Consider the following 23,914-nt stretch of genomic DNA (forward strand, 5'->3'; position numbering starts at 1 on the left):
TTGACTGCTTTAAACACAGAGCACATCCACTCTTGCCAGAACAGTAACTCTTGATCAAATCAAGTAAGGGTCCCAATGCATCTGGCAGGTTCTGAAGCCTGGTGGGAATGGTCATTTAGAATAGAACAGAATAGAATAGAACTAACCAGGTTGGAAAAGACCTTTGAGATCATCAAGCCCAACCTATCACCCAGCACCATCTCATCAACTAAACCATGGCACCAAGTGCCTCATCCAGTCTCTTCCTTCAGGGATAGTGACTCCACCACCTCCCTGGGCAGCACATTCCAACAGGCAATCGCTATTTCTGGGAAGAACTTCTTTCTAAGATCAAGCCTAAACTTCCCCCTCTGCAGCTTGAGACTGTGTCCTCTTGTGCTCATTGCCTGTGAGAAGAGCCCAACCCCCACCTGGCTACAACCTCCCTTCAGGGAGTTGTAGACAGCAGTAAGGTCCCCCCTGAGCCTCCTCTTCTCCAGGCTAAGCAACCCCAGCTCCCTCAGCCTCTCCTCACAGGGCTGTGCTCCAGACCCCTCCCCAGCTTTGTTGCCCTTCTCTGGACACCTTCCAGGTGTAGCTGTGGAAGGTGGTGAGGTGTCCCTCTGATGCTGCAGTGCAAGCCAAGACACAGAGAATTTTTGTCTGCTGCAAGCAAAAGCTGGAGCAGTCATATTCAAATGGAAAATTTTAGCCAAGCCAGCACATGCTTTGAGCCAATCAGCAAAAATTTAGGAGAAGCTTCCCCAGTAGTCTCCTGTTTTCTCTTACAAAAACTTTGTCTTCCCAACCTCAGAGTTGGCAAAGGAACTCAAGCTGCACCAGGGCAGGTTTAGGCTGCATCTTAGGAACAATTTCTTCCCTGCAAAGAGTGGTCAGGCACGAGACCAGCCTGCCCAGGGAGTCACCATCCTTGGTGTCCATAAAACATGTGGACAGGGCACTTTGGGACATGGGCTGGTGGTCATGGAGGTGTTGGGTAGAAGGTGCCAGCAGTGTGCCCAGGTGGCCAAGAAGGCCAACAGCATCCAGGCCTGCATTAGGAATAGTGTGGCCAGCAGGAGCAGGGAAGTCATTGTGTCCTGTACTCTGCACTGGCTAGGCCACACCTTGAGTCCTGTGTCCAGTTCTGGGCCCCTCAGTTTCAGAAGGACATTGAGAGACTTGAAGGTGTCCAGAGAAGGGCAGCAAGGCTGGGGAGAGGCCTTGAGCACAGCCCTGTGAGGAGAGGCTGAGGGAGCTGGGGTTGCTTAGCCTGGAGAAGAGGAGGCTCAGGGGAGACCTTCCTGCTCTCTACAACTCCCTGAAGGGAGGTTGTAGCCAGGTGGGGGTTGGTCTCTTCTCCCAGGCAAGCAGCACCAGAACAAGAGGACACAGTCTCAAGCTGTGCCAGGGGAGGTTTAGGCTGGAGGTGAGGAGAAAGTTCTTCACTGAGAGAGTCATTTGCTATGCTGCCCAGGGAGGTGGTGAAGTCACTGTCCCTGGAGGTGTTCAAGAGGGGATTGGATGTGGCACTTGGTGCCATGGTCTAGTCATGAGGTCTGTGGAGACAGGTTGGACTGGATGATCTTTGAGGTCTCTTCCAACCTTAGTGATCCTGTGATCTTAGAGGTCTTTTCCAGCCTTAGTGAGTCTATGAAGCAGCTGGACTATTGCAGCATGTTCAGTTTTGTTCTCCAGCACCTGAAACTGATGATGATTATTCCAGCAGCTTTTCCTGACCTTTAAGCTCTCTTTGGTCCTGCTTTGTAGAGGGGTTGGACTCGATGATCTCTGGAGGTCCCTTCCAACCCCTAACACTCTGTGATGAATTTATTGACAGAGATATGTAAAGAAATCTTTAATAACCCTGCTTAATTAGTTTGGGGGTGGAAGTAGGTGTAGTAACAGGCACAGATGAACAGGACACTCATTTTTCAGGCCTGCTGTAGAGGCAGATGAGCATTTAAGATGTGCTAAAAGAGCACAAGCTTCTAGCAGGGCATTGTGGTGAACTTAACCATCTGTTAAGTGTTGGGCTGAATGAGGAACTGAATGAACAGGGACAGAAAAACCAGAGCTACACTTAGAGTAGCTTGATTAATGCTGTAAGCACTTTAGAGGCTATCACCCAACAGACTGGAATGTTCCTTTTTGGTACTTCACAACATGATGTTTCAGAGGCTCTTGGGTGTGGTGCAGGGGGACGTGGTTTAGTGGTCATAGCTTAGCAGCAGGTGTGGGATTGTGAGCTCTAGGTGGGGGGTTGGACTTGATGATCTGGAAGGTCTCTTCCAACCTCAACAGGTCTGTGATTCTGTGAAGTTCTTCCCCATGAGGGTGGTGAGGCACTGGAACAGGTTGCCCAGGGAAGCTGTGAAGGCTCCAAGCCTGGAAGTGTTCATAGCCAGGTTGGATGGAGTCTCGAGCAAGCTGGGCTAGTAGGAGGTGCCCCTGTCCATGGCAGAAGGTTGGAATTAGATGATCTTTAAGGTTCTTTCCAACCCAAATTGTTGTATGAGTTCTGTGAGGCTGTTAACATTGTGGTTTGGTTAAGAAAGATTGGAAGTGTAGGTTAGCAAGGCAGGACTTTGGTATTTCATGTCCTGCTCTCTGCACTTTCATGTTATGGTGATGTTACTTGGCAGGAGTAAACTTCACCTCTTGAAGCTGATGGTGATGCACCACAGATTAATTTGCCAAGGCACTCTCAAGGTTGGAGGGGAGAGAGGCTTTTTGTTCACACAAAACTCTGCACCTGGAGAGGGTTTTTTTGTTTCTGGGTAAATTCTGCAAGAAGCATTTTGAAAGACAGCCTGGGAGAAATAAAACTGCCAGAGGCCTGGGGGCTTTGATGAAGTTCCTGTCTAGACTAGCAGATAACAGGTGTCAGCCTGAGTTGTCCTGCAGAGGGCAAGGAGCTCCCTCAATAAAGCAGATGACAAAGCTGAGCCCCTCTCAGACTCTTTCCCTTGTACAGGAAGGGAAGCATTCATTATTGTTTTCTCTGCTTGTGGGCCCCTCTGAGAAGGGCTTAGCTGTTCAAGCAGTCACCCAACACTGCAAATCTTGCACCCCAAGTTTTGAGCCAGTTCTAATCATGTTACTGGGGGTGGGGGGGAACCCAAAACCAACCCAAGTGATCTGTTCAACCCCAACAGTCCCAATGCTTCTGACACATTCTCAAGCCTGTTGGGAATGGTGTTGCTGTGGAAGGTGGTGAGGTGTCTTCTGATGCCTCAGAGCAAGTCAAGACAAGAGCAGAGTGACAGCTCTCCCACCCCCCACCCTGTTCTGCAGGTTGGAGAATGAGTCAGAAAACTTGCAAGTATTTATTACAAAGCCTGCTGCCAAGAGCATGGAAACCCAGTGACTGCTACCTACAGCAGGGACTGATTGCTGGCAGTGGCCTTAACCTTCTGCTCACCTCTCTTCTTACTTTTGACTTCTTTTTCTCCCTCTCAATCCTTCCTCTTCAATCTTCCTCACCTCTGCAAAGGTGACAGACATGATGCAGAAAGCTCTCTTTGACTTCCTGAAGCACAGGTTTGATGGGAGGTGAGAAACACTGTCCTTTTCATGCCTTTTTTGTTGTTGTGGTTTGTTGGTTTTCCCTAACATTGCAGTGGTTTCTTTTGGTTTTGATGCATGTTCACCACTGGCTCCGTGTCAACACTGAAATGCAGCTGGCTGTGAGGTGGAACATGGCTAATGCATGACTGGAAGTGCATGTGCCTTCATATCTGCTGTGTCTCTGGTAGGATTTCATTGTTGTAATGGGAATCACTCTGCCTCAGGGATTTCCAGCCTGAAGTTAAGAGGAAAAATCAAGATGAAAACATGGGGAGGGCAGATTTAGGCTGGAGATGAGGAAGAAATTCTTTCCAGTGGGGGTGGTGAGACACTGGAACAGGTTGCCCAGGGAGGCTGTGGATGTCCCCTTCCTGGAGGTGTTCAAGGCCAGGTTGGATGAGGCCTTGAGCAACCTGGGCTGGTGGAAGGTGTCCCTGTTCATGACAGGGTGGGGTTTGCACTAGATGATCTTGAAGGTCTCTCCCAACCCAAACTGTTCCATGTATCTATGCATCTTGTTCATCTGGCACATGGAGAATAGAATAGTATAGAATAGAATAGACCAAACCAGGTTGGAAGAGACCTTCAAGATCATTGCATCCAACCTATCATCCAACACCATCTAATCAACTAAACCATGGCACCAAGCACCCTATCAAGTCTCTTCCTAAACACCCCCAATGATGGTAACTCCACCACCTCCCTGGGCAGCACATTCCAATGGCCAATCACTCTCTCTGTATAGAACTTCTTCCTAACATCCAACCTAAACCTCCCCTGGCACAGCTTGAGACTGTGTCCTCTTGTTCTAGTGCTGCTTGTCTGGGAGAAGAGACCAACCCCCACCTGGCTACAGCCTCCCTTCAGGGAGTTGTAGAGAGCAAGAAGGTCTCCCCTGAGCCTCCTCTTCTCCAGGCTAAGCAACCCCAGCTCCCTCAGCCTCTCCTCACAGGGCTCTGATGAGCTGTGAGAAGGATAATTTGAATTTCTTTGCTAGGAGCATAGGCTTGGTCCACAGCATCTCCACCTTGCCACTCAAGCTCTTCAGTAGCTGTAGGTTTCTACTGCATCCTTGGATGTTCTGCCCTTCTTTCATCCCAGTATGTTCTAACTGGGAAGAGGAGCTTGCACGGTGCTGGCTAGTTCAGGTTTGAGGGTAACTAAAACATGGGGACTAGGGCAGTGAAAATCAGAGTGTCTGTTGTTTAGAGCGGGTGGAGTGGAATTTGTGGTCTTTTAGGGGTGCAGTGAGGAGATGACAGTGCTGAATTGTCATGGAGGAGATGGATTGAAGCTTGAGGAGGGCACATTCAGACTGGAGATTAGGAAGGAATTCTTTGCAGTGAGGGAGGGGAGACACTGGAACAGGTTGCCCAGGGAGGTTGTGGATGCCCCCTCCCTGGAGGCCTTCAAGGCCAGGTTGGATGAGACCTTGAGCAGCCTGGGCTAGTGGGAGGTGTCCCTGCCCATGGCCAGGGGAGTTGGAAGTGGATGATCTTTCAGGTGCCTTCCAACCCAAACCATTCTGTGAATCTATGAGCTAAGCCACAAACAGCTCAGACAAATCATTGAACGAGCCAACTGCTGTGCAAAAGCTCTTCTCTCCTGCCCTCTTTCTAACTGTCCAGCTCAAGTGTTTCTAGCAGATCCTCCAAACACTGTGATGGATCACAAAGCTGACAGACAAAGCCCTGTGCCTGGCAGCCTGCAGTGTAAATTTGTCATTGCTCTGAGCCCTTCCTGGGTCCTGTCACTGCCTCCTGAGCACTGGGGTTGCTCCGGTTCTGCTGCTTGAGCTCCAGAGTGTCCCTTCCCATTAGGTGTAGGTACACAAGCACATCATCTGCTCCCTTCCAGCTGCTGGCATGTGTCTGTCAGCTTTGCATATGCTGCTGGTAACTGAGATTGATTGTTTTTGGTAGGAAACCATGGCAACTGGAAGTGATAAGTCATCTCCAGTTGTCACACCGTGATTGCTATGGATAGATCCTGCGTGAGGTATATTTTTATACCCTCTGGGAGAGTGTACTCAGCCCCAGCCTGATCCACAAAGATCAGCAGTACCTAAAAACAGTGATTAAAAACCCACAGTCCCAGCATGCTGGGGGTTGGAAGTGACCTCTGGAGATCATCCAGTCCACCCCTCCTGCTAAAGCAGGGGCACCCACAGCAGCTTGCCCAGCAGCACAGTGCCCAGCTGGGGTTGGAAGCTCTCCAGAGAAGGAGACTCCACAACCTCTCTGGGCAGCCTGCTCCAGGCCTCCAGCACCCTCATAGCAAAGAATTTTCTCCTCTTCAGATGCAACCTCCTGGCTTCCAGTTTGTGCCCATTGCCCCTTGTCCTGTTTCTGGGCACCACTGAGAAGAGTCTGGCTACAGCCCCTTGCCCTGCACCAGTTAGTCCTTTAGCTCTTGCTCAGCACTGATTAGATCCCCTCCCAGCCAGGGGCAGTGTCAGTGATGATCAGAGTAAAGCACACTTAGATGCACCTCTTTTGGCAGCTGAACCTGATGGGGGCAGGAGTACTTCTTGCCTTGCTCTTCTGTCTACCCTCAGCATGCCCCTGGTGTGCACAGAGGGTTAGAGAGAGAAAGATCCTGCCCAAAGTGAGGTACTTTTTGGCCACCCTCTTGCCATCAGCAGCATTGGCAGCGAGCTCAGGTACAAGTATGAAATTTCAATGCTGAGAAGTTCAGTGTCACAAGCAAGCTGATACCATTGGCTGTAGCTCTGAGTAACTAGAAACATGAGTCAAATTCCTTTTCAGGACCCCAACTGCCAACACTTACAGCTTTCAAGTCTTTCTCCTCTCCCCCTTCTGTCCCCCTCCTTCCCTTCTGCCCCCCTCCTTCCCTTCTGCCCCCCTCCTTCCCTTCTGCCCCCCTCCTTCCCTTCTGCCCCCCTCCTTCCCTTCTGCCCCCCTCCTTCCCTTCTGCCCTCTCTTTGTCTTCCACAATTGTGTGCCAGGTCCACCATCTTACCAAGAAGGAAAAGGAGTGTCCAAGCAGGAGCTTTACAAAAGCCTTCAGTAAGATGTGAGCTAGCAGGACTCTTTCCCTGCCTCTTAACACACTTTGCTTCTGTCAGCTCCTCCTTTTGTGACATCCTCTTCTGGCCAGTAAAGCAAAGGAAAGGCCTGCGGGCTGTGCAGTGCCTGCTCAAAGGAGCCTGCTGAAGCTTGGCTGGCAGAGGGCATTCCAGGGCTGGCTGCTGCAGAGGCTCTGAGGCATCATTTGCTAAGTGCATTGTGTTTAATCACTCTTGCACAGACCCAGGCTGACTCTAGACAGTGTGCAGACAAAACAGAGCAGAGGCACATTTGATTCTCAACATCTTTCAGCAGCAGGGAGATTTAGGACTGCTGCTTCCTCAGGGAGGATGAAACCCTGCTAGTATCTGGCGCAGCAGGTGAGCTTTTGTGGTCCATCCTCTGTTACATGCCTCTGATTCCAGCAGTCAGAGATGCAGGCAGAGTGCTCAGCAGCACTGTGTTTTATCATCACCCCCAGCCCATGACTGATGGATTTCTCCCATTTCAAAACTCATTTATACTCTGCTGTATGTTCTGGCAGTGATTTACATACAGAAATGCTTGCACTTCTTTTTAACCCTCCCTCTGATCATTCCACTTAGAGCTGCATCAATCTTAGGTTCTGTGGAACAGCTGCTAGTCATTTCCAGCTTGCTTTCTTTTCATTATTCATGGCTCTCTGGCTCATCACACTCCTCCTCCTGAATGGATTTATGTGAAGTGATTTTGTGGTCTTTGTTTTATAACCTTTTCTCTCTCGTCAGCTCGCTGACAGACCGAGTTTAAAAAGCTTCCTTCTTAGGTTAAAGAGGAGGCTCCAGCAGTACAGGTAGCTGTGGCTCAACTCACTGTTCCCTTTTTAACCACAAGCTAAGTCCTGTAGCCCATCAGCTCCAGCTCCCTGTCTGGAAGAGAAGAGGGGAGCAGTCTCCCAAAGCCAGCAGCTCTGTTCAGCGACTCACAGGCACTTTAGATAGGAGTGACATGGTTTGCTCAGATGGCCAAATGTGGCCCTTCCTCACCTCTCAGCCACGTCAGTTTGAATCAGTGCTCTCACCACCTGGGAAGTGCTGTTCCTGTCCTGGCTCTGCTGTTCCCTGTGCCCCACCACTCCCTGCACTGCTGTGTAAATCCACGGAGGAGACGAGTGAGCTGGGGAGGAGAAACGTTAACTACTGCGTGAAGCAGAAGAGCAGATTCTCTATGGCAGAGTCTGGAGTAGTGCAGGGAGCAGAGAATCCTTCCCAGCTCTGCAGCATTTCCCTTCAGTTGTTGTTTAATGCTGCCATAACTCAGCTGCAGAGCAGCTGGGAGTTGTATTTTATTGCGTTTGCACTTCGGAACGGAACGTGGCTGTAAATCGTGCCCGGTGCGCTGCCAGTCTGACTGCTGTGGTTTTGTTCTCTCCTCTCCTCTTGCTCCTAGGATATCAATAACCAGAGTGACAGCTGACATTTCTCTTGCTAAGAGGTCTGTTCTAAATAATCCAAGCAAGAGGGCAATAATTGAGAGGTCAAACACGAGATCCAGTTTAGGTAAGCCGTGGGCAGCGGTGGCATGCTGAGCACGGGGACCTGCTGGAGGGAAGGTGTCAGGGTTTCAGCCTCCCAGGTGGCAGCAGCTCTGCAATTGTGAATGTGCCTGCAGCATTTTCATGTCATTCACATGCTCAGATGGGAGACAGTCAAGGGGAGGGCAGCAGAGCACCAGGGTGCTGTGTGAGCTTCTCCTGAAGCAGTTGCCTGGGCTGGGCTACAGCAAACAGTGTGCCAGCTGCTGGCTGCAGAAGATGAGCTTGGGGCCTGCAGTTGCAGTGTGGCTTCAGTGCTGGTCCCTCCAGAGGTGGGTTGGCCTCACAGCTCCCTCTGCTCCGTTCTGGGCTTTTCATTCCACGTCACAAGATGCCAAAGAGCTTTCACTTTGGCCAGCCAAGAAGAAAACATGTTCTTGACCCTGGGACTGGGGTTGTGTCTAATGTTGGAGAGCTACAGCTTAATTTTGCTGTCTAACATGACCCATGAGACTCTGGGTCTTCCCACCTTTCCTCATGGCTGCTGGGCTACACCAGCCTGATGGATTTCTTCCACAGGGGTGGAAATTTGGGGGTGCCAATAGCCTGGAACACCACCCAGGGAGGTAGGAGAAGTTGATTTTGAGACTCCTGAGGAAGAAAAGGCTCTTAAACCCAATTCTCTGCCAGCAGGGTGAGGCAGGTGATTCTGACCCTTTACTTTGCTCTGCCAAGACCTCATCACCATTACTGTGTCCAGTTCTGGTGTCCCAAGCATAAGAAGGACTCACAGCCATTAGAGTGAGTCCAGAGGAGGCCACAAAGATGATCCAAGGGCTGGAGCACCTCTGCTGTGAGGACAGGCTGAGGGAGCTGGGGCTGTTCAGTCTGGAGAAGTCCTGAGGGGGACCTTAGAGCTGCTTTCCAATACCTGAAGGGATCCTACAGGAAGGCTGCAGAGGGACTTTTCCTGAGGGTGTCTAGAGACAGGACAAGGAGAAAGGGTTTGCAGCTGAGGGAGAGAAGGGTTAGACTGGAGCTTAGGAAGAAGTTCTTCAGTGTGAGGGTGGTGAGACTCAAATAGGCTGCCCAGGGAGGCTCTGGATGCCTCCTCTCTGGGGGCATTGAAGGCCGGGTTGGATGAGGCCTTGAGCAGCCAAGTCTAGTTGAGAGGTGTCCCTGCCCATGGTGGTGAGGTTGGAGTAGATGATCTCTAAGGTCCCTTTCAACCTGAGCCCTTCCATGATTCTGTGATCCCAAGTGTCTGAAAGAGAGTCCTAGGTTGTAGGACTCTTCCCTGCAAGTTGCCATTCTAGTCCAGGGGTGGGCAGCCCAGAATGAAGTGCTGCACAGGCGAGCACTAAATCTCCTTGTGGGGAAGGTGCTGCTGTGTGGAACAGCTCTTAGGCAAATGCAGGGCATGTGAGTTGCTGCCATTCAGCCCTTTTTCATGGGGCAGCCTCAATCTGTGCTGAGTTTTCTCAGTGTACAGTCCCCTACATGCATGTGAACAGTGAAGAAGGGGTTAGAACAATGAATACCAGAAAGAGACTTGAGCAGGAAATCAATCTCTTTCCTTTTATTTCTTGCTTTGGTGTGAGGGTTGCCACTGGTGTCCCTCTAAAGAATAACCCCTGGCAGTGTTTTAACACCCAACAGTTTTGGGTGGCTGTAGAATTAGGAGGCCACAGGGGTCTGCTTCTCTTCTTGTTACAGGTAAACCAGAATTGCAGTCTGAGAAGAGAAGAGCTCTGAAGGGACAGCCACACATCACTGGCTGCCTGAAATGAGAAATCTTAGGAACATATTAGGGTTTGGAACCTGTGCTGAAGTTGTGTTAATTAGAAGCATGCCATTAATGACACACCCTTTCAATGCACTGGTATCACAAAGGGACACAGGATGCCTGTGTTCTCAGGCAGCAGAATTGGCTCAGAGTTGTTATTTATTTAAAGAAAACCAAACCACAGCTCCTGGAGTAATCAGATTTTGCCTGGAAGTGGCACTAACTAACACCTGGGGCTCCTAACACTGCATGGATAGAGGCTATGAAAATCAGTGGGGGAGGAAGTTGTTGCCTAAGCAGTGCTGGGCTTGACTGACTTGCCCCCTGTTTTCCTTTCCCAGCTGAAGTCCAGAGTGAAATTGAGAGGATCTTTGAGCTGGCAAGGTCCTTACAGCTGGTTGTCCTGGATGCAGACACTATCAACCACCCTGCCCAGCTTATCAAGACTTCTTTAGCACCAATTATTGTCCATGTCAAAGTGTCTTCACCAAAGGTAATGCCTCTCCCCCTGGCAAACACCTGCACTTGAGAGGGCCTTGGAGGGCAGGGTGGGAGTGAGCAGGGTGGGATCTCCACCTGGAGTGAGATGAAGAGAAGGAAAAAGTGAAATTCTTAGATCAAGGCCCTGGCCAGGGACTGTAGGATTCTGTGATGAAATCTTTTGCTGCCCTAAACCTTCACCTAGCCCTAGGCTGAGCTTTAGACAAGGCACCCACCAACTCAGCAGACAAATTCCTGAGGAGCAAATTCTTTCTGGAGCTCCCAGTTCCCTTTGGCAGTCCCTTGGCAGCCCCCAGCCCCAACACACTGCTAGTCAGGGTTGTCTCTTCACGAGCCCTAACCTTAGGCTGAGCTTTGGAGAAGACAGGCAGCCCTTTGCCCACCCCCCAGGCAGTTGCTTCATGGATGGTGAAGGGCCTGGAACATCTGTCTGATGAGGAAAGGCTGAGAGAGCTGGAGCTGGTTAGTCTGAGAGAAGAGCAGCCTGAGAGGAGATCTCATGAATGGTTATTAATACCTAAAGGCTGAGTGTCAAGAAGAAGGGGCCAAGCTCTTTTCAATGGTGTCCTGTGATAGGACAAAGGGCAACAGGCACCAGCTGGAGCACAGGAGGTTCCACCTCAGTATGAGGAGAAATGTGTTTGGTGTGAGGGTGCTGGAGCCCTGGAGCAGGCTGCCCAGAGAGGTTGTGGAGTCTCCTTCTCTGGAGACTTTCAAGACCCATCTGGACATCTTCCTGTGTGACCTGCCCTAGGTGATCCTGCTTTGGCATGGGGATTGGCCTCAGTGACCTCCAGAAGTCCCTTCAACCCCTGCCAATCTGTGGTTCCATGATTCCCTTTGCATTGGAGACCCTTGCAAGGGATGAAGCGTGATGCGGAGGGCAACGTGCCTGGCTTTCAGGGCCGTTCTCAGGAGGGGTTCTGCTTGTCTTCAAGGACAATGTTTGATCCATTTTGTTAAACACAGTGGAGAGCTTCTGCACTTGGCAGTCCTCCACTGGGATGCTGGTCTGAGCTTTGTGGAGAGAGATTGATTCTTACCCTCCCCTTGTGCTCTTTTCCCTTGGCAGGTTTTGCAGCGGCTGATTAAATCTCGAGGGAAGTCCCAAAGCAAACACTTGAATGTTCAGTTGGTGGCAGCTGATAAACTTGCACAATGCCCACCAGTAAGTACAGAAGAAAGGCTAAAGAGCTTCTGAGACATGGAGCTGTAAAGATTCCTGTCTGGAGAAGAGAAGCCTGAGAGGGGATTTAATCAATGTTTATAAATCACTGAGGGTCAAGAGGGCTGGACCAGGCTCTGCTCAGTTGCATCCTGTGATAGGACAAGGGGCAATGGATAAAGACTCCAGCACAGGAGGTTCCACCTCAGCATGAGGAGGAACTTCTGCACTCTGGGGGTCACAGAACACTGGAACAGGCTCCCCAGAGAGGCTGTGGAGTCTCCTTCTCTGGAGACTTTCAAGCCCCATTTGGATGCATTCCTATGTGACCTGTGCTGGATTCTATGGTCCTGCTCTGGCAGGGGGTTGGACTTGATCTTCAGAGGTATCTTCCAACCCCTAACATCCTGTGATCCTGTGACAGCTGACTCATATGTTCTGGACCTTTGGTCCTGCTTATCTGCTGTGCTGAGTTATGCTGTGAGGTGAGGTGCAGGGCAGCAGTGACGTGTGTGGCAGACTCGATCTCCTGCTGCACTGGCAAATGACATCATTTGTGCACTAGGGTCAGCTTAAGGCCCTGAAGGGTCAAAGTCTCGGATCCAGGCCTCAGCAGAGGACTTTCCTCCAGCTGCCTAGTGAGGCCAGCCCCTGGATGGTGTGTCTGCACGCCTGTGATCCCCAAGTCTCCTGACTCAGCAGCTCCTGCAAGCATTTTCAGTTCCCTCATTGGAGCACAGGCACTGCTCACACCCCCACTTTGTCAAAGGTAGTGATGACTCACCTGGACTAACCTCCTGCTTGAGGAGCAGAGGTCCTGGAGAGCTGGTGAGGCAGGCAGGTGCTGTGTGCAAACACTGCACCAGTGTTTCAGTTCAGAACAGACACTGATAAGGCTTCCAGGATGGTAGCCTCTGACTCAAAACAGGCAAAGGGCTGACCAGTGAAGTCACAGAAATCACTTTGGTTGGAAAAGACCTTGAAGATGGATTCTTCCCCTCTATTCTGCTCTTGTGAGACCCCACCTGGAGCACTGTGTCCAGGTCTGGTGCCCCTAGCACTGGAAGGACATTGAGCTGTTAGAGAAGGTCCAGAGGAGGCTATGAAGATGATCAGAAGGCTGGAGAACCTTCCCTATGGGGACAGGCTGGGAGAGTTGGGGCTGTTCAGCCTGGAGAAGGCTCCAGGGAGACCTCAGAGCAGCCTTCCAGTACTGGAAGGGGGCTGCAGGAGAACTGGGGAGGGACTTTTGATACAGGCTTGGAGTGACAGGCTGAGGGCAATGGCTTTGAGCTGGAAGAGGGCAGATTTAGACTGGAGATTAGGAAGAAATTCTTTGCAGTGAGGGTGGGGAGACACTGGAACAGATTGCCCAGGGAAGCTGTGGATGCCCCCTCACTGCAGGTGTTCACAGGATGGTTGGATGGGACCTTGAGCAACCTGGGCTGGTGGGAGGTGTCCCTGCCCATGGCAGCAGGGTTGGAACTGCATGATCTTGAAGGTCCCTTCTACCCCAAGGCATTCTGTGATTCTATGATCATCAAGTCCAACCATTATCTAGCTCTGCTAAGCCTGGTGCTGAACCAGCACCACTTTGTCCAGCTGTCAGGAGCAGTAGCTGGTGGCTGCATCTGTGTCCAGCTGGTTGTGTTACTGCAGTGACCTGTAAGCTTCTGGTTTCAGTAACTGTAGATCATTTTGCTTGCTCCCTCAACCCTTTTTTTCCACTTTGAGCAGCACTGAGAGGTGCTGAAGCCATCTCAAGTTCTTCTGCAGAGCTGAGCTCTGCTCTGTTTCTCAGATGTAATGTTCTGAAGAGTCTCTTGAAAGGGTGATACAGAATTCCTGTGAGCCATTCAGGTGCCCTGAACTAAACCAAACTCATCCACTTGTCTGTAGAACAGAATCATTCCTACAGAAGCTTTTAGCTTCCTCACTCCTCAAGTGGGAGCTGAGTTCAATGGAGTCACACCTGCACCTCTTTGAATGGGGCTTGTGGTATTTGCACCCAGCTTACACAGCCAGCAGCCCACCACACCTTGCCTTTGAAAGGTGCATTTCTCTCCCCACCTGGATGTGTTTCAAAGCCTGCTTGGCTCTTTAGACCCTGGGATTGCCTCTTCTTCCACCTCACTTTGCTCACTTGACAGGAGCCAGCAGCACACATGTTGTAGCTGGGTGAAGTCACCTAAACTGTCCAGCCCCAGGAACTAGAGAGCTCTGCCTGAACTCCCAGCCCTCTGTTTGGTGGCCTAAGGCAACAAAGGTCAACATGAATAAATGTAGAGTCCTGTCCCTGGGGAGGAGCAACCCCCTGCACCAGCACTGATGAGGGGTTGACCTGCAGGAAGCAGCTCCATGGAGAAGGACCTTGCTGTGCTGGTGGACAAGAAGTTATCCATGGGACAGCAAAGTGCCCTCATGGCCAAAAAGGCCAATGGTTACATTAGGCCAATGGGTACATTAAGAGGAGTGTGGGCAGAAGGGCAAGGGAGATTCTTCTCCCTCTCTACTCTGCCCTGGTGAGACCAAATCTGGAGTACTGTGTCCAGTTCTGGGCTCACCCAGTGCAAAAGGGACAGGGATAGGCTAGAGAGTGTCCAAGGAGAATGGAACAGCTGTCTGATGAAGAAAGGCTGAGAGCCCTGGGGCTGTGGAGCCTGGAGAAGAGCAGCCCCAGAGGGGATCTGAGCAATGCTCAGCAAGAGACAAAGGAGCTGTGGGAGCCAAGAGGATGGGGCTTTGTCAGTGGTGCCCAGTGACAGGACAAGGGGCAGTGGGCACAAACTGGAAGCCAGGAGGTTCCATCTGAAGATGAGGAGAAAGTTGTTTGGTGTGAGGGTGCTGGAGGCCTGCAACAGGCTGCCCAGAGAGGTTGTGGAGTCTCCTCTGGAGAGCTTCTGGAATAGCATCTTTTGTCTGGAAAAGACCTCAAAGATCATTGAGTCCAACCATGCTTGGAGGCCTGGAAGGGAGGTGACAGTCTTGGTGAAGTTTAAGTGAAAGGACCAAGCTGATCCATGATGGTAATCAGTAGAATCACAGAAGGTTGGAAGAGACCTCCAAGATCATCAAGTCCAACTGATCACCCAACCCTATCTAATCAACTAGACCATGGCGCTGAGTGCCTCATCCAGGCTCTTCTGAAACACCTCCAGGGATGCTGACCCCACCACCTCCCTGGGCAGCACATTCCAACGGCCAGTCTCTCTTTGTGAACAACTAGGATCAAGTCTAAACTTCCCCTGGCACAGCTTGAGACTGTGTCCTCTTGTTCTGGTGCTGGGTGCCTGGCAGAAGAGACCAACCCCCACCTGGCTACAGCCTCCCTTCAGGGAGCTGTAGAGAGCAAGAAGGTCTCCCCTGAGCCTTCTCTTCTCCAGGCTAAACTAAGATGTACACTGCTAAGAGCAGTGCCACTGCTGCCTGCTGCACTGTGACCTGCTTCACCTCTTCTGCAGCTCAGATTCCTGCAAGAGGAGGATTTGTGTGAAGGGAAGATGGTGGAAACCCCTAAAACCCTCTCTTTTGGCTCATCTGCTGAGAGCCAGCCTGAAGTGCTGAGATGGTGCAGCAGGTCTAGACATTACAAAACCAGCTGAGCTGTGGGGCAGAGTTCAGAGCAGGAGCTGCTTGCATTATTCATTCCCTGCTAATCTTTCACTGCTGCTGCTCAAGCCAGTGCTGAACGCTCCCAGGGCTGCACAACTCCACCGAGCAGCAGCACAGTGTGGCTGAGGGAAACCCAAACTGTGCTAAGCACCCAGCTTTGAAGCCACCAGGCAGACCCCACAGCTCATGCTGGTGGTTTGCTGGAGCTTGCAGATTCATGGCAGAGCTAAGGAGGGTGCAGACCCCTCTGGTCTGTTTGACAGCACCTAAAACCCAGCAGAAATGAGATTCCAGCAGAACTGGTGGAAATGAAACCAGATACAGCTGCAAGGTCAAACTCAGAGAATCAAAAAGGTTGGAAAAGGCCTCAAAGATCATTTGAGTCCAAGCATTAACCCAGCACTGCCAGGTCACCACTAAACCATGGCCCTCAGCACCACAGGGATGGGGATCCAGCACTGCCCTGGGCAGCCTGGGCCAGGGCTTAACCACTCTTTCAGGGAAGAAGCTGCTTCTAATGTCCAACCTAAACCTCCCCTGGTGCAACCTGAGGCTGTTTCCTCTTGCCCTATCACTTCTTCCTTGGGAAAAGAGACCAACCTCTACCTGGCTCCAACCTCCTTTGAGGGAGTTGTAGAGAGCAGTAAGGTCTTAAGAGCTGTGCATTTCTTAGATCTAAGTGATCCAGAGGAAACAGAAAGTTGAGGAACAGTTCCTTAATTTAGCAGGAGGCTGGAAGGTGTTGGAAGAGTTTTCCCTGACCTGTTTGCTGCTTCAACCCTGTACAGCTGAAAATCTGCCTTGAGACAGACTTTGCAAAGCCAAGTTTTGTAGAGCCAGCCAGAGCTGCTCTCAGACTGATGGCCTGTGATGCAAAGATGAGCAGTGCAGGAGAGCTGCAAACTGCTCCCAGCCCTGAAAATGCCAACACTGATTCCTTGTTTAGGAAAACACAGGCAGTGTCAGGGTTTAATTTCAGTCTTCTCTAAAGTGAGATGTTTGTAAGCAGACCCCAGGGAGACCTTGGAGCAGCCTTCCAGTACCCAGAGGGGGCTACAGAAGAGCTGGGGAGGGACTTTTGACAATGGCATGGAGTGACAGGACAAGGGGTGATGGGTTCAGACTGGAAGAAGCTGGACTTAGGAAGAAATCCTTCACCATGAGGGTGGGGAGGCTCTGGAACAGGTTGCTCAGGGAAGCTCAGGTTGCTCAGGGATTGTAGCCAGGAAGGGGTTGGTCTCTTCTCCCAGGCAACCAGCACCAGAACAAGAGGACACAGTCTCAAGCTGCACCAGGAGAAGTTTAGGCTGGAGGTGAGGAGAAAGTTCTTCACTGTGAGAGTCATTTGTCATTGGAATGTGCTGCCCAGGGAGGTGGTGGAGTCACCATCCCTGGAGGTGTTCAAGAGGGGATTGGATGTGGCACTTGGTGCCATGGTCTAGTCATGAGGTGTGTGGTGACAGGTTGGACTTGATGATCTTTGAGGTCTCTTCCAACCTTGGGGATACTGTGAAGCCGTGGAGGCTCCAAGCCTGGAAGTGTTCAAGGCCAGGTTGGATGGAGCCTTGAGCCACCTGAGCTAGATTGGGAGGTGTCCCTGCCCATGGCAGGGGGTTGGAACTGGATGATCTTGAAGGTCCCTTCCAACCCAAACCATTCTGTGATAAATTCATGGGGTTTAAAGCTCTAAAAGTGCCTCTGTTCAGCACTTTCCTATCTCCCTGCAGCACTGCCAGCTCAGTGTGTACTGGCTGCAGCTATAAATACACACAGAGGAGAAGCAGCCTGTGTTCTGTTTCAGTTACTCTTAACACCTGCAACACCTGCACTTATTTTTCACTTCCTGTCCTATTTTCACAATGGTTTGGGGTTTTTTTCCACTAAGGCATGAGTTAAGGTTAAAGATCAGGCACAAAATGTCACTGCTGCAAGCACTCTTTCTCTTGAGGGACTCAGTTGATGCTGCTTTACTATCAGCTGTTTCTTATCAGCACTTGTCACACAAGGGACGTAAAGACATTGGCTGCAGAGTGTCCCTGGGTAGAACAGAAGCCACATGGCTTTGAATTCCTCTCTGTGATTGCATGGTGAGCAGCTCTGAGGCAGGAAGGCCACCAGCATCCTGGCCTGGATGAGCAATAGTGTGGCCAGCAGAACAAGGGAAGTGCTTGTGCCCCTGCACTGGGCACTGGTGAGGCTGCACCTTGAGTAGTGGGATCAGTTTTGGGCCCCTCACTCCAAGAAGGACATTGAGTGGCTGGAGCAGGTCCAAAGAAGGGCACAAAGCTGGTGAAGGGTCTGGAGAACAGGGCTGGTGAGGAGCAGCTGAGGGAACTGGGGGTGTTTAGTCTGAAGAAGAGGAGGCTGAGGCTGCTCTTCATAGCACCTTGAAATGTTGGAGCCAGGTAGAGGTTGGTCTCTTTTCCCAAGGAAGAAGTGACCGGGCAAGAAGAAACGGCCTCAGGTTGTACCAGGGGAGGTTTAGGTTGGACATTAGAAGCAGCTTCTTCCCTGAAAGAGTGGTTAAGCCCTGGCCCAGGCTGCCCAGGGCAGTGCTGGAGTCCCCATCCATGGCGGAGTTTCAAAGCTGTGGAGATGTGGTGCTGAGGGCCATGGTTTAGTGGTGACCTGGCAGTGCTGGGTTAAGGGTTGGACTTGGTGGGCTGAAAGTTGGAATTAGATGATCCTGAATGTCCCTTCCAAGCCAAACCATTCTGTGATTCTGTGAACCCATTTCTGATTCTTGTTTCTTGAATGCCACAGGGTGGGGGTGATGAGAACCGGTTGACATCTCTCTCCTTCTTGCCATCTGCATCCTTGTCACGAACCAAACTCTGTTGTTACTGTTGCCACCAGGAAATGTTTGATGTCATTTTGGACGAGAACCAGCTGGAGGATGCCTGTGAACACTTGGCAGAGTACCTGGAGGCATACTGGCGTGCTACCCACACCACCAGCAGCACGCCCATGACCCCTCTCCTGGGGAGGAATCTGGGATCCACCGCGCTCTCGCCGTACCCCGCCGCAATCTCTGGCTTGCAGGTACGCAGGTGCCCCTCAGCCCCAGCCAGCAGCGCAGATCTGGTGGGTTTCTTTGGTTTGTGAGCCAAGCAGTGGGAGAACAGCAGAGGTGACACCTGCTGCAGTAGTGAGCGGTCCCTGCTTGGCCACTGCCAGCAGTAAGGAGGGAAGCTCAAAGCCCATAATCAATGAGAGCAGTTCGACAGCCGAGTGCTGAAGCTCTGCCACTGCTCGTGGTGTAATGGGAATCAAATGGCCCTGAGCTCTTGAGGAGGAGTTAAATGCCACTGGGTCAGGTGGTGGTAGAGCTAGATTAGAAACCAGCCCTCGTTAATTGAGGGGGGGAAAGTGGCCTTGCAAATGAGAGCCTTGCAGAGGGAGACTAAACAAGTGCAGGGTGTCCCAGGCAGCCACTGGAAGGGAAGTTGTGGATGCCCCAGCCGGGAGGTGTTCAAGGCCTTGCTCTAGTGGAAGGTGTCCCCACCTAAGGCAGGGGCTTAGGACTAGATGGTCTTGAAGGTGCCTTCCAACCCAAGCCATTCTGTGTATTGAGGAATGCAGAGCAGTGTCTGTAATGATCCCTTTGGTTTCCCTCCCCCCCTCATAACTTCACGAAGCATTCACTTCCCAGTGAAAAACCTTCCATGCTTGTCTCTCGTTATCAGCCCAAACACCTTCACCTTTTTGAGTTCCTTTTGAGTGTGAATGAAATAACTTCCTTTGTTTGGATTTGACTTGATTTGATGATTTATTTATTTTTTTTGGTTACCCACTGGAGAAGAAAAAAAAATCTGCCCCTTTTTTTCCACAGGGATAGCTCAAAATCGGCTGAACTTTGACCCTTCCACCCTGGCATGTAAATAGCCCTTAAAGAGAAGTACGTGCTTTCCTGAGTTTGCAAACAGCAAATGAATGGTCTTTGGGTTTGTAGTTCTGAATGCTTGAGAAGATCAGGAGGGCAGCCAGCTTTGAAGGCTGCAAAGCCTGAGGAGGAGCTCTGGATGCCTGGTGGCTCCCTAGGAGCGTGCCCGTTGCGGAGCGGCTGTGGAAAGCAAGAGTTGAGCCTTTTAAAATGAATAAGTCACCTGAGAAATGTAAACCTCTCTTCTGCTTGGAGGCTTACCTGGAAGCAGCTTAATGGTTTTGGAAGGCAGCGCTGTGTTTTCAGTTAACCTAAAGCTGTCCTTCGCTGTGAGTGAACTGCACTTCCCTGAAGGTGCATGGCAGTTGGCGCTCACACGTGGTGATGCTGTGCTTGGTTTTGGTGTAGGCTCAGTGAGTCACCCTTTCCTGACTGGCTGAATGCACAAGCACTGTCCTGTGACTGAATAACCTGCACCTCTCAACTGTTGTTTCCATTCAGATTTCAGTTTTCCATCCCTTCATGCCAACGAAACACCATCTGCAGAACTTTCCACCTCTTCAGTTCCATGTTGAAAGCTGGCTGTGTCCACAAGAGTTTTTTTCAGGCATTTATTTCTCTCTGATCAATGACACCAGCAGTAACTGTGCCATGTTGCTCCATTTACTTAGGGAAAACTCACACTGAAGATGAAAATCACCCCTGTGCAGTGGGCTGGCTGAAGGTATGCATCACTTAATCCCCACTTCACCCGGATTGTGAAGCCTTAGGTGGGACTTGACTGGTGCTAGTTCTCTGCAGAGGGGTAAATTTCTCCCTGAGTGAATGCTGCCCAACTGGAGACTGCAGCATTTGGCTTTCAGGGCCATTCCAGTGTCCAGGCCCATTTCAGGAGTTCTGATGTTTGGTGTGGTCTGAGGTGCTTACCCACCAAGAGCTTTTAGACTAACTCAAGCCTTCAGCGTTGGTCAGTGGTTGGACTCAATGATCTTAGAGGTCTTTCCAACCAAACCAATTCTGTGATTTTCCCCCTGTAATGATGATCATTGTAAAGCCCTCAAGCAAATCCTAGGAATTAACCTAGCTGAGGTGCTTATGATGTGTGGAGAATTTATGTTTCTTATGACCTTGAGACTCCTCCTTACCCAGTACCTTGGGGAACTCAATGCCAAAAGCACAGCCCCCGGTGTAACAGTCACACCTGGGGGTGGTACAGGTTTGCTGGGACACCCTGTACAGACTTCACCCAATCAGGCCTTAGGAGTAGCTTGGGCTTTAGTTTACTGAGAAGTTAAACTCTGCTTTAACTTAAGTCTTTGGGCTTCACCGAAGGTCAGCAGGATGAAGTTAAATGACACAGACACAGAAGAGTCAGAGTCAAAGGGAGAGTGCACACCACAGTGTGCTCCAGCTGTGTCCCATTGTACTGTGTTCCATCCCAATGTCCACCCTGCCAAAGCTGGTGGTCCTTTGGTCCTTGCCCAAAGAGGGGAAGATGTCAACACTGAGCTCTGTGTGTGTTCACAGCCCTCAGCAGGAAGAGTAAACTCTCTCATTGCTGATTCCAGGGGGCCAATCATTTCCCTTTTGGGGCTAATCCCTGGTTAGCTCCAAACCTCCTTAGTTTAGCCTAATTTCAGCTGGTGGACTTGACCCTCTAGTTCAAGTTGTGGGGATAGGAGTTCAGTGTCTTAGACTGCAGGAGATGTGCATTTGAAGTCCATACCTGCAGCAAACTGCAGCTTGTCATCCTGACCACAGCAGTGACGTGGGGCACAAGACCAGTGTGTAACCACACCAGTCTGGTGCCACTTGAAACCTCCCAGGAGGTAAATAGCAGGATCAGGATGACTACACAATGGAGGCAATGAAACAGGGAGGTTTCTAGAGAGGAGCAGGTTGCAACCAGAGAGGTAAATTACTGCAGGGGAGCTAGAGGGTGTGAGAGCAGCACTTTAAAGCTGAGGTGATGATATATCAGAATTGCATACCTGGGCCAAATAAATACAATCATTTGTGAGGGAAATGTGTGGATAATGCAGAAGTTGCTACCCAGTAGCTGAGCTTGCAGAAGGGCAGCTTTTCCTTGCCAGATGGTTAGGTGGGATTGCTCAGTGAGTAACCTTGGTAGCATCAATCTGCAGAAAGAGCTGTGACATCCTATCTGCTGGGCTGCAAACCTACACCTGCCTGCAGTCACCTCTCCAGGCAGGCAAGCCTCTGGTTATCAATTATGCAGCTAACCAGTTGCTGGCCAGAGAGGGTGCAGTGATGGGAGGGAGGGTTCATAGCATCAGAAGTGAGAAGGAGCAGATGATGGTGAGACCCTGGAACAGGTTGCCCAGGGAGGTCATGGATGCCCCCCCAGTGGAGGTATTCAAGGCCAGGTTGGATGAAGCCTTGAGCAACCTGGGCTAGTGGGACATGTCCCTGCTCATGGTTGGGGCAGTTGGAACTAGATTATCTTTATGGTCCTTTCCTACCCAAACTATTCTGTACATCTATGAACCTGAGGCCCCAGAGTGCAGCCATCATGGGCAGCACTCCCCTGGCACTTCCAGGATCAGGATGACATTGGCTGTGTCATCTCATCAATGCTGATCAATGGGACCAGGCTTTCTTCAGTGGTGCCCAGTGACAGGGTAAGGGGTAACAGACACAAACTTGACCATGAGAAGCTCCACCCAAACATGAGGAGGAACTTCTTTAATTTAAGGGTGACAGAGCCCTGGAACAGGCTGCCCAGAGAGGTGGTGGAGTCTCCATCTTTGGAGACATTCCAAACCCACCTGGATGTGTTCCCTGAGTGACCTTCTCTAGGTGACCCTGCCTTGGCAAGGGGGCTGGACTCAATGATCTCCAGAGATCCCTTCCAGACCCTACCTTTCTGTGGTCTGGAGAAAGAAAAGCATTGACTGAGTTTGTTCTGAGGGGATGGCCAGCTGTACTCTGGAGAGGTTCAAGCTTTATTTTCAGGCTGTTTCTTCATTGTGCCATTTTACTGGCAAAAAACCCCAGGAACTAATGTTGTTTGTGGGACAAGTGTAGGACATTAGCATTCTGGGAGCATGAGGGAAGCAAAGGCCAAGCCTTTTAATTAGTAAATGATGTTAGAAAAGGATTTTCTGGCAACAGATTTAAAATATCTACTAGGTTTCAGTGGAAAGAATTTGTTAATATTTAGTCATTTTAGCCATCCTTGGCAGCCCATAGAGTCAGAGAATGGTAGGGGATGAAAGGGACCTCTGGAGATCATCCAGTCCTACCCCCCTCTCAAAGCAGGGTCACCTTGGGCAGGTCACACAGGAACGCATCCAGACAGGGCTTGAAAGTCTCCAGAGAAGGAGACTCTCTGGGCAGCCTGCTCCAGGGCTCCAGCACCCTCACACCAAACAACTTTCTCCTCATCTTCAGGTGGAACCTCCTGGCTTCCAGTTTGTGCCTGCTGCCCCTTGTCCTGTCACAGGACACCACTGGCCTCTTCTTCCTGACCATCATTTGGTTGGTCATAGGAAGGGTTTTAAGTAGGGCTCGGAGCTGCACCTTGTTAAAAACCAAACCAGACCAGCAAACGTCTCCAGATGTTTTCTAAAGCCACCTAAAGCAATGCTCAACGTTTTCTAAGCATGAATGTTATGTTCATGATCAGAGGAAAGTGATAAATGCTGACTACATCAGCTCACTTTTCATGCTCAGGGGCCTGTAGTGGGTGAACAGCAGGAGGCACACCTTTGTAACACCACCTTCGGTCCGCTCCCAGCACTAGGACCCAGCCTGTCCTTGTAGAGCACTCCTGTAGCACACAGGCTTGACTCTAGAATGAGTGACCCAAAAGTGGATGGATTCTGAAAAGAGCTGAGAATTCAGTCTCAGGAGCAGCTTAAGAGCCTTTGAGCTCCCCTTTGTCCGTGCTAACTCGTGGCTTGTTTGGCCCTCGCAGAGCCAGCGGCTGAGGCACAGCAGCCACTCTACCGAGAACTCTCCAGTCGAGCGCCGAAGCCTAATGACCTCAGATGAAAACTACCACAACGAAAGGGCTCGGAAGAGCAGGAACCGCTTGTCTTCCAGTTCCCAACACAGCAGAGACCACTACCCTCTGGTGGAAGAAGAATACTCTGACTCATACCAGGACGCTTACAAACCCCACAGGAACCGAGGATCCCCGGGAGGCTACAGCCATGACTCGCGACATAGGCTTTGAGTTGAAGAACCTGGGGATGGGGGATGGGGAGTGAGGGGGGGGGGAGGGAAGGGGGGGGAGGGGTGGGGACAAAAATAATAGGATTCATCAGTTGATAACTTGCCATGAAGTAGCCAGGAATCAAAAACCAAAATCATCTAGCTTTGGCAGATGAAACAAAACCAACTCATCTTGGTTTGGCAGGTGTGACCGCAGTGGCACTCTGCTGTCATCTGCTGCGTTCCAGTAGGGGGCAAAGCCAAAAGTGACCGTGCCCTGACATTTCTGCCCAATCAATCAATCAATCAATCACTGAGGTTGGTTGCTTTGATTTTTTTTTTTATTTTTTTTTTTGGATTCTGGATGTATTTTTTGGTGGTGTTTTGGGTTGTGTTCTTTTTGTTTCTCTTTTGCATTTAGAGCCATACTTTGGTTTGGTTGTTTGTTTCCTTGTCTGTAGGTATTAGACACATCCATTTGTAATTATTGGGGTACTTCAAACCCAGGCACTTATAAAAATGATAATTTCCTGTGCTGGAAATTCCAAATGACCAGTTCCAGTTGGAACCACTTTATAAGCCAATTCCTGTTGGAATTTGGGGGAATTGACTGGAAAGTCGACTTGAGCATGTTGCAATCAATTGAAAACAAACCCAACCAACCACCACGAGGAAAAAAAAAAGGAGAGGGTGGGGG

The 23,914-nt window shown here is 50.6% G+C and overlaps 1 protein-coding gene across 2 annotated transcripts in view; it reads left to right on the forward strand.

Moving 5' to 3' along the window:
* Positions 1-23,255, forward strand: part of CACNB4 (calcium voltage-gated channel auxiliary subunit beta 4) — a 130,681-nt gene extending 107,426 nt beyond the window's left edge. For both annotated transcript variants that reach the window (XM_054177601.1, XM_054177608.1), the window contains 6 exons: positions 3,476-3,534; positions 8,007-8,116; positions 10,219-10,370; positions 11,451-11,546; positions 18,012-18,197; positions 22,979-23,255. In XM_054177601.1, the coding sequence (XP_054033576.1) occupies positions 3,476-3,534; positions 8,007-8,116; positions 10,219-10,370; positions 11,451-11,546; positions 18,012-18,197; positions 22,979-23,239 (864 nt within the window). In that variant the 3' untranslated portion in view covers positions 23,240-23,255. The remainder of the gene's footprint in view (positions 1-3,475; positions 3,535-8,006; positions 8,117-10,218; positions 10,371-11,450; positions 11,547-18,011; positions 18,198-22,978) is intronic.
* The last annotated feature ends 659 nt before the right edge of the window (positions 23,256-23,914 follow it).

The sequence above is a fragment of the Dryobates pubescens genome, chromosome 2, assembly GCF_014839835.1.
Source record: "Dryobates pubescens isolate bDryPub1 chromosome 2, bDryPub1.pri, whole genome shotgun sequence".
NCBI lineage: Eukaryota > Metazoa > Chordata > Aves > Piciformes > Picidae > Dryobates > Dryobates pubescens.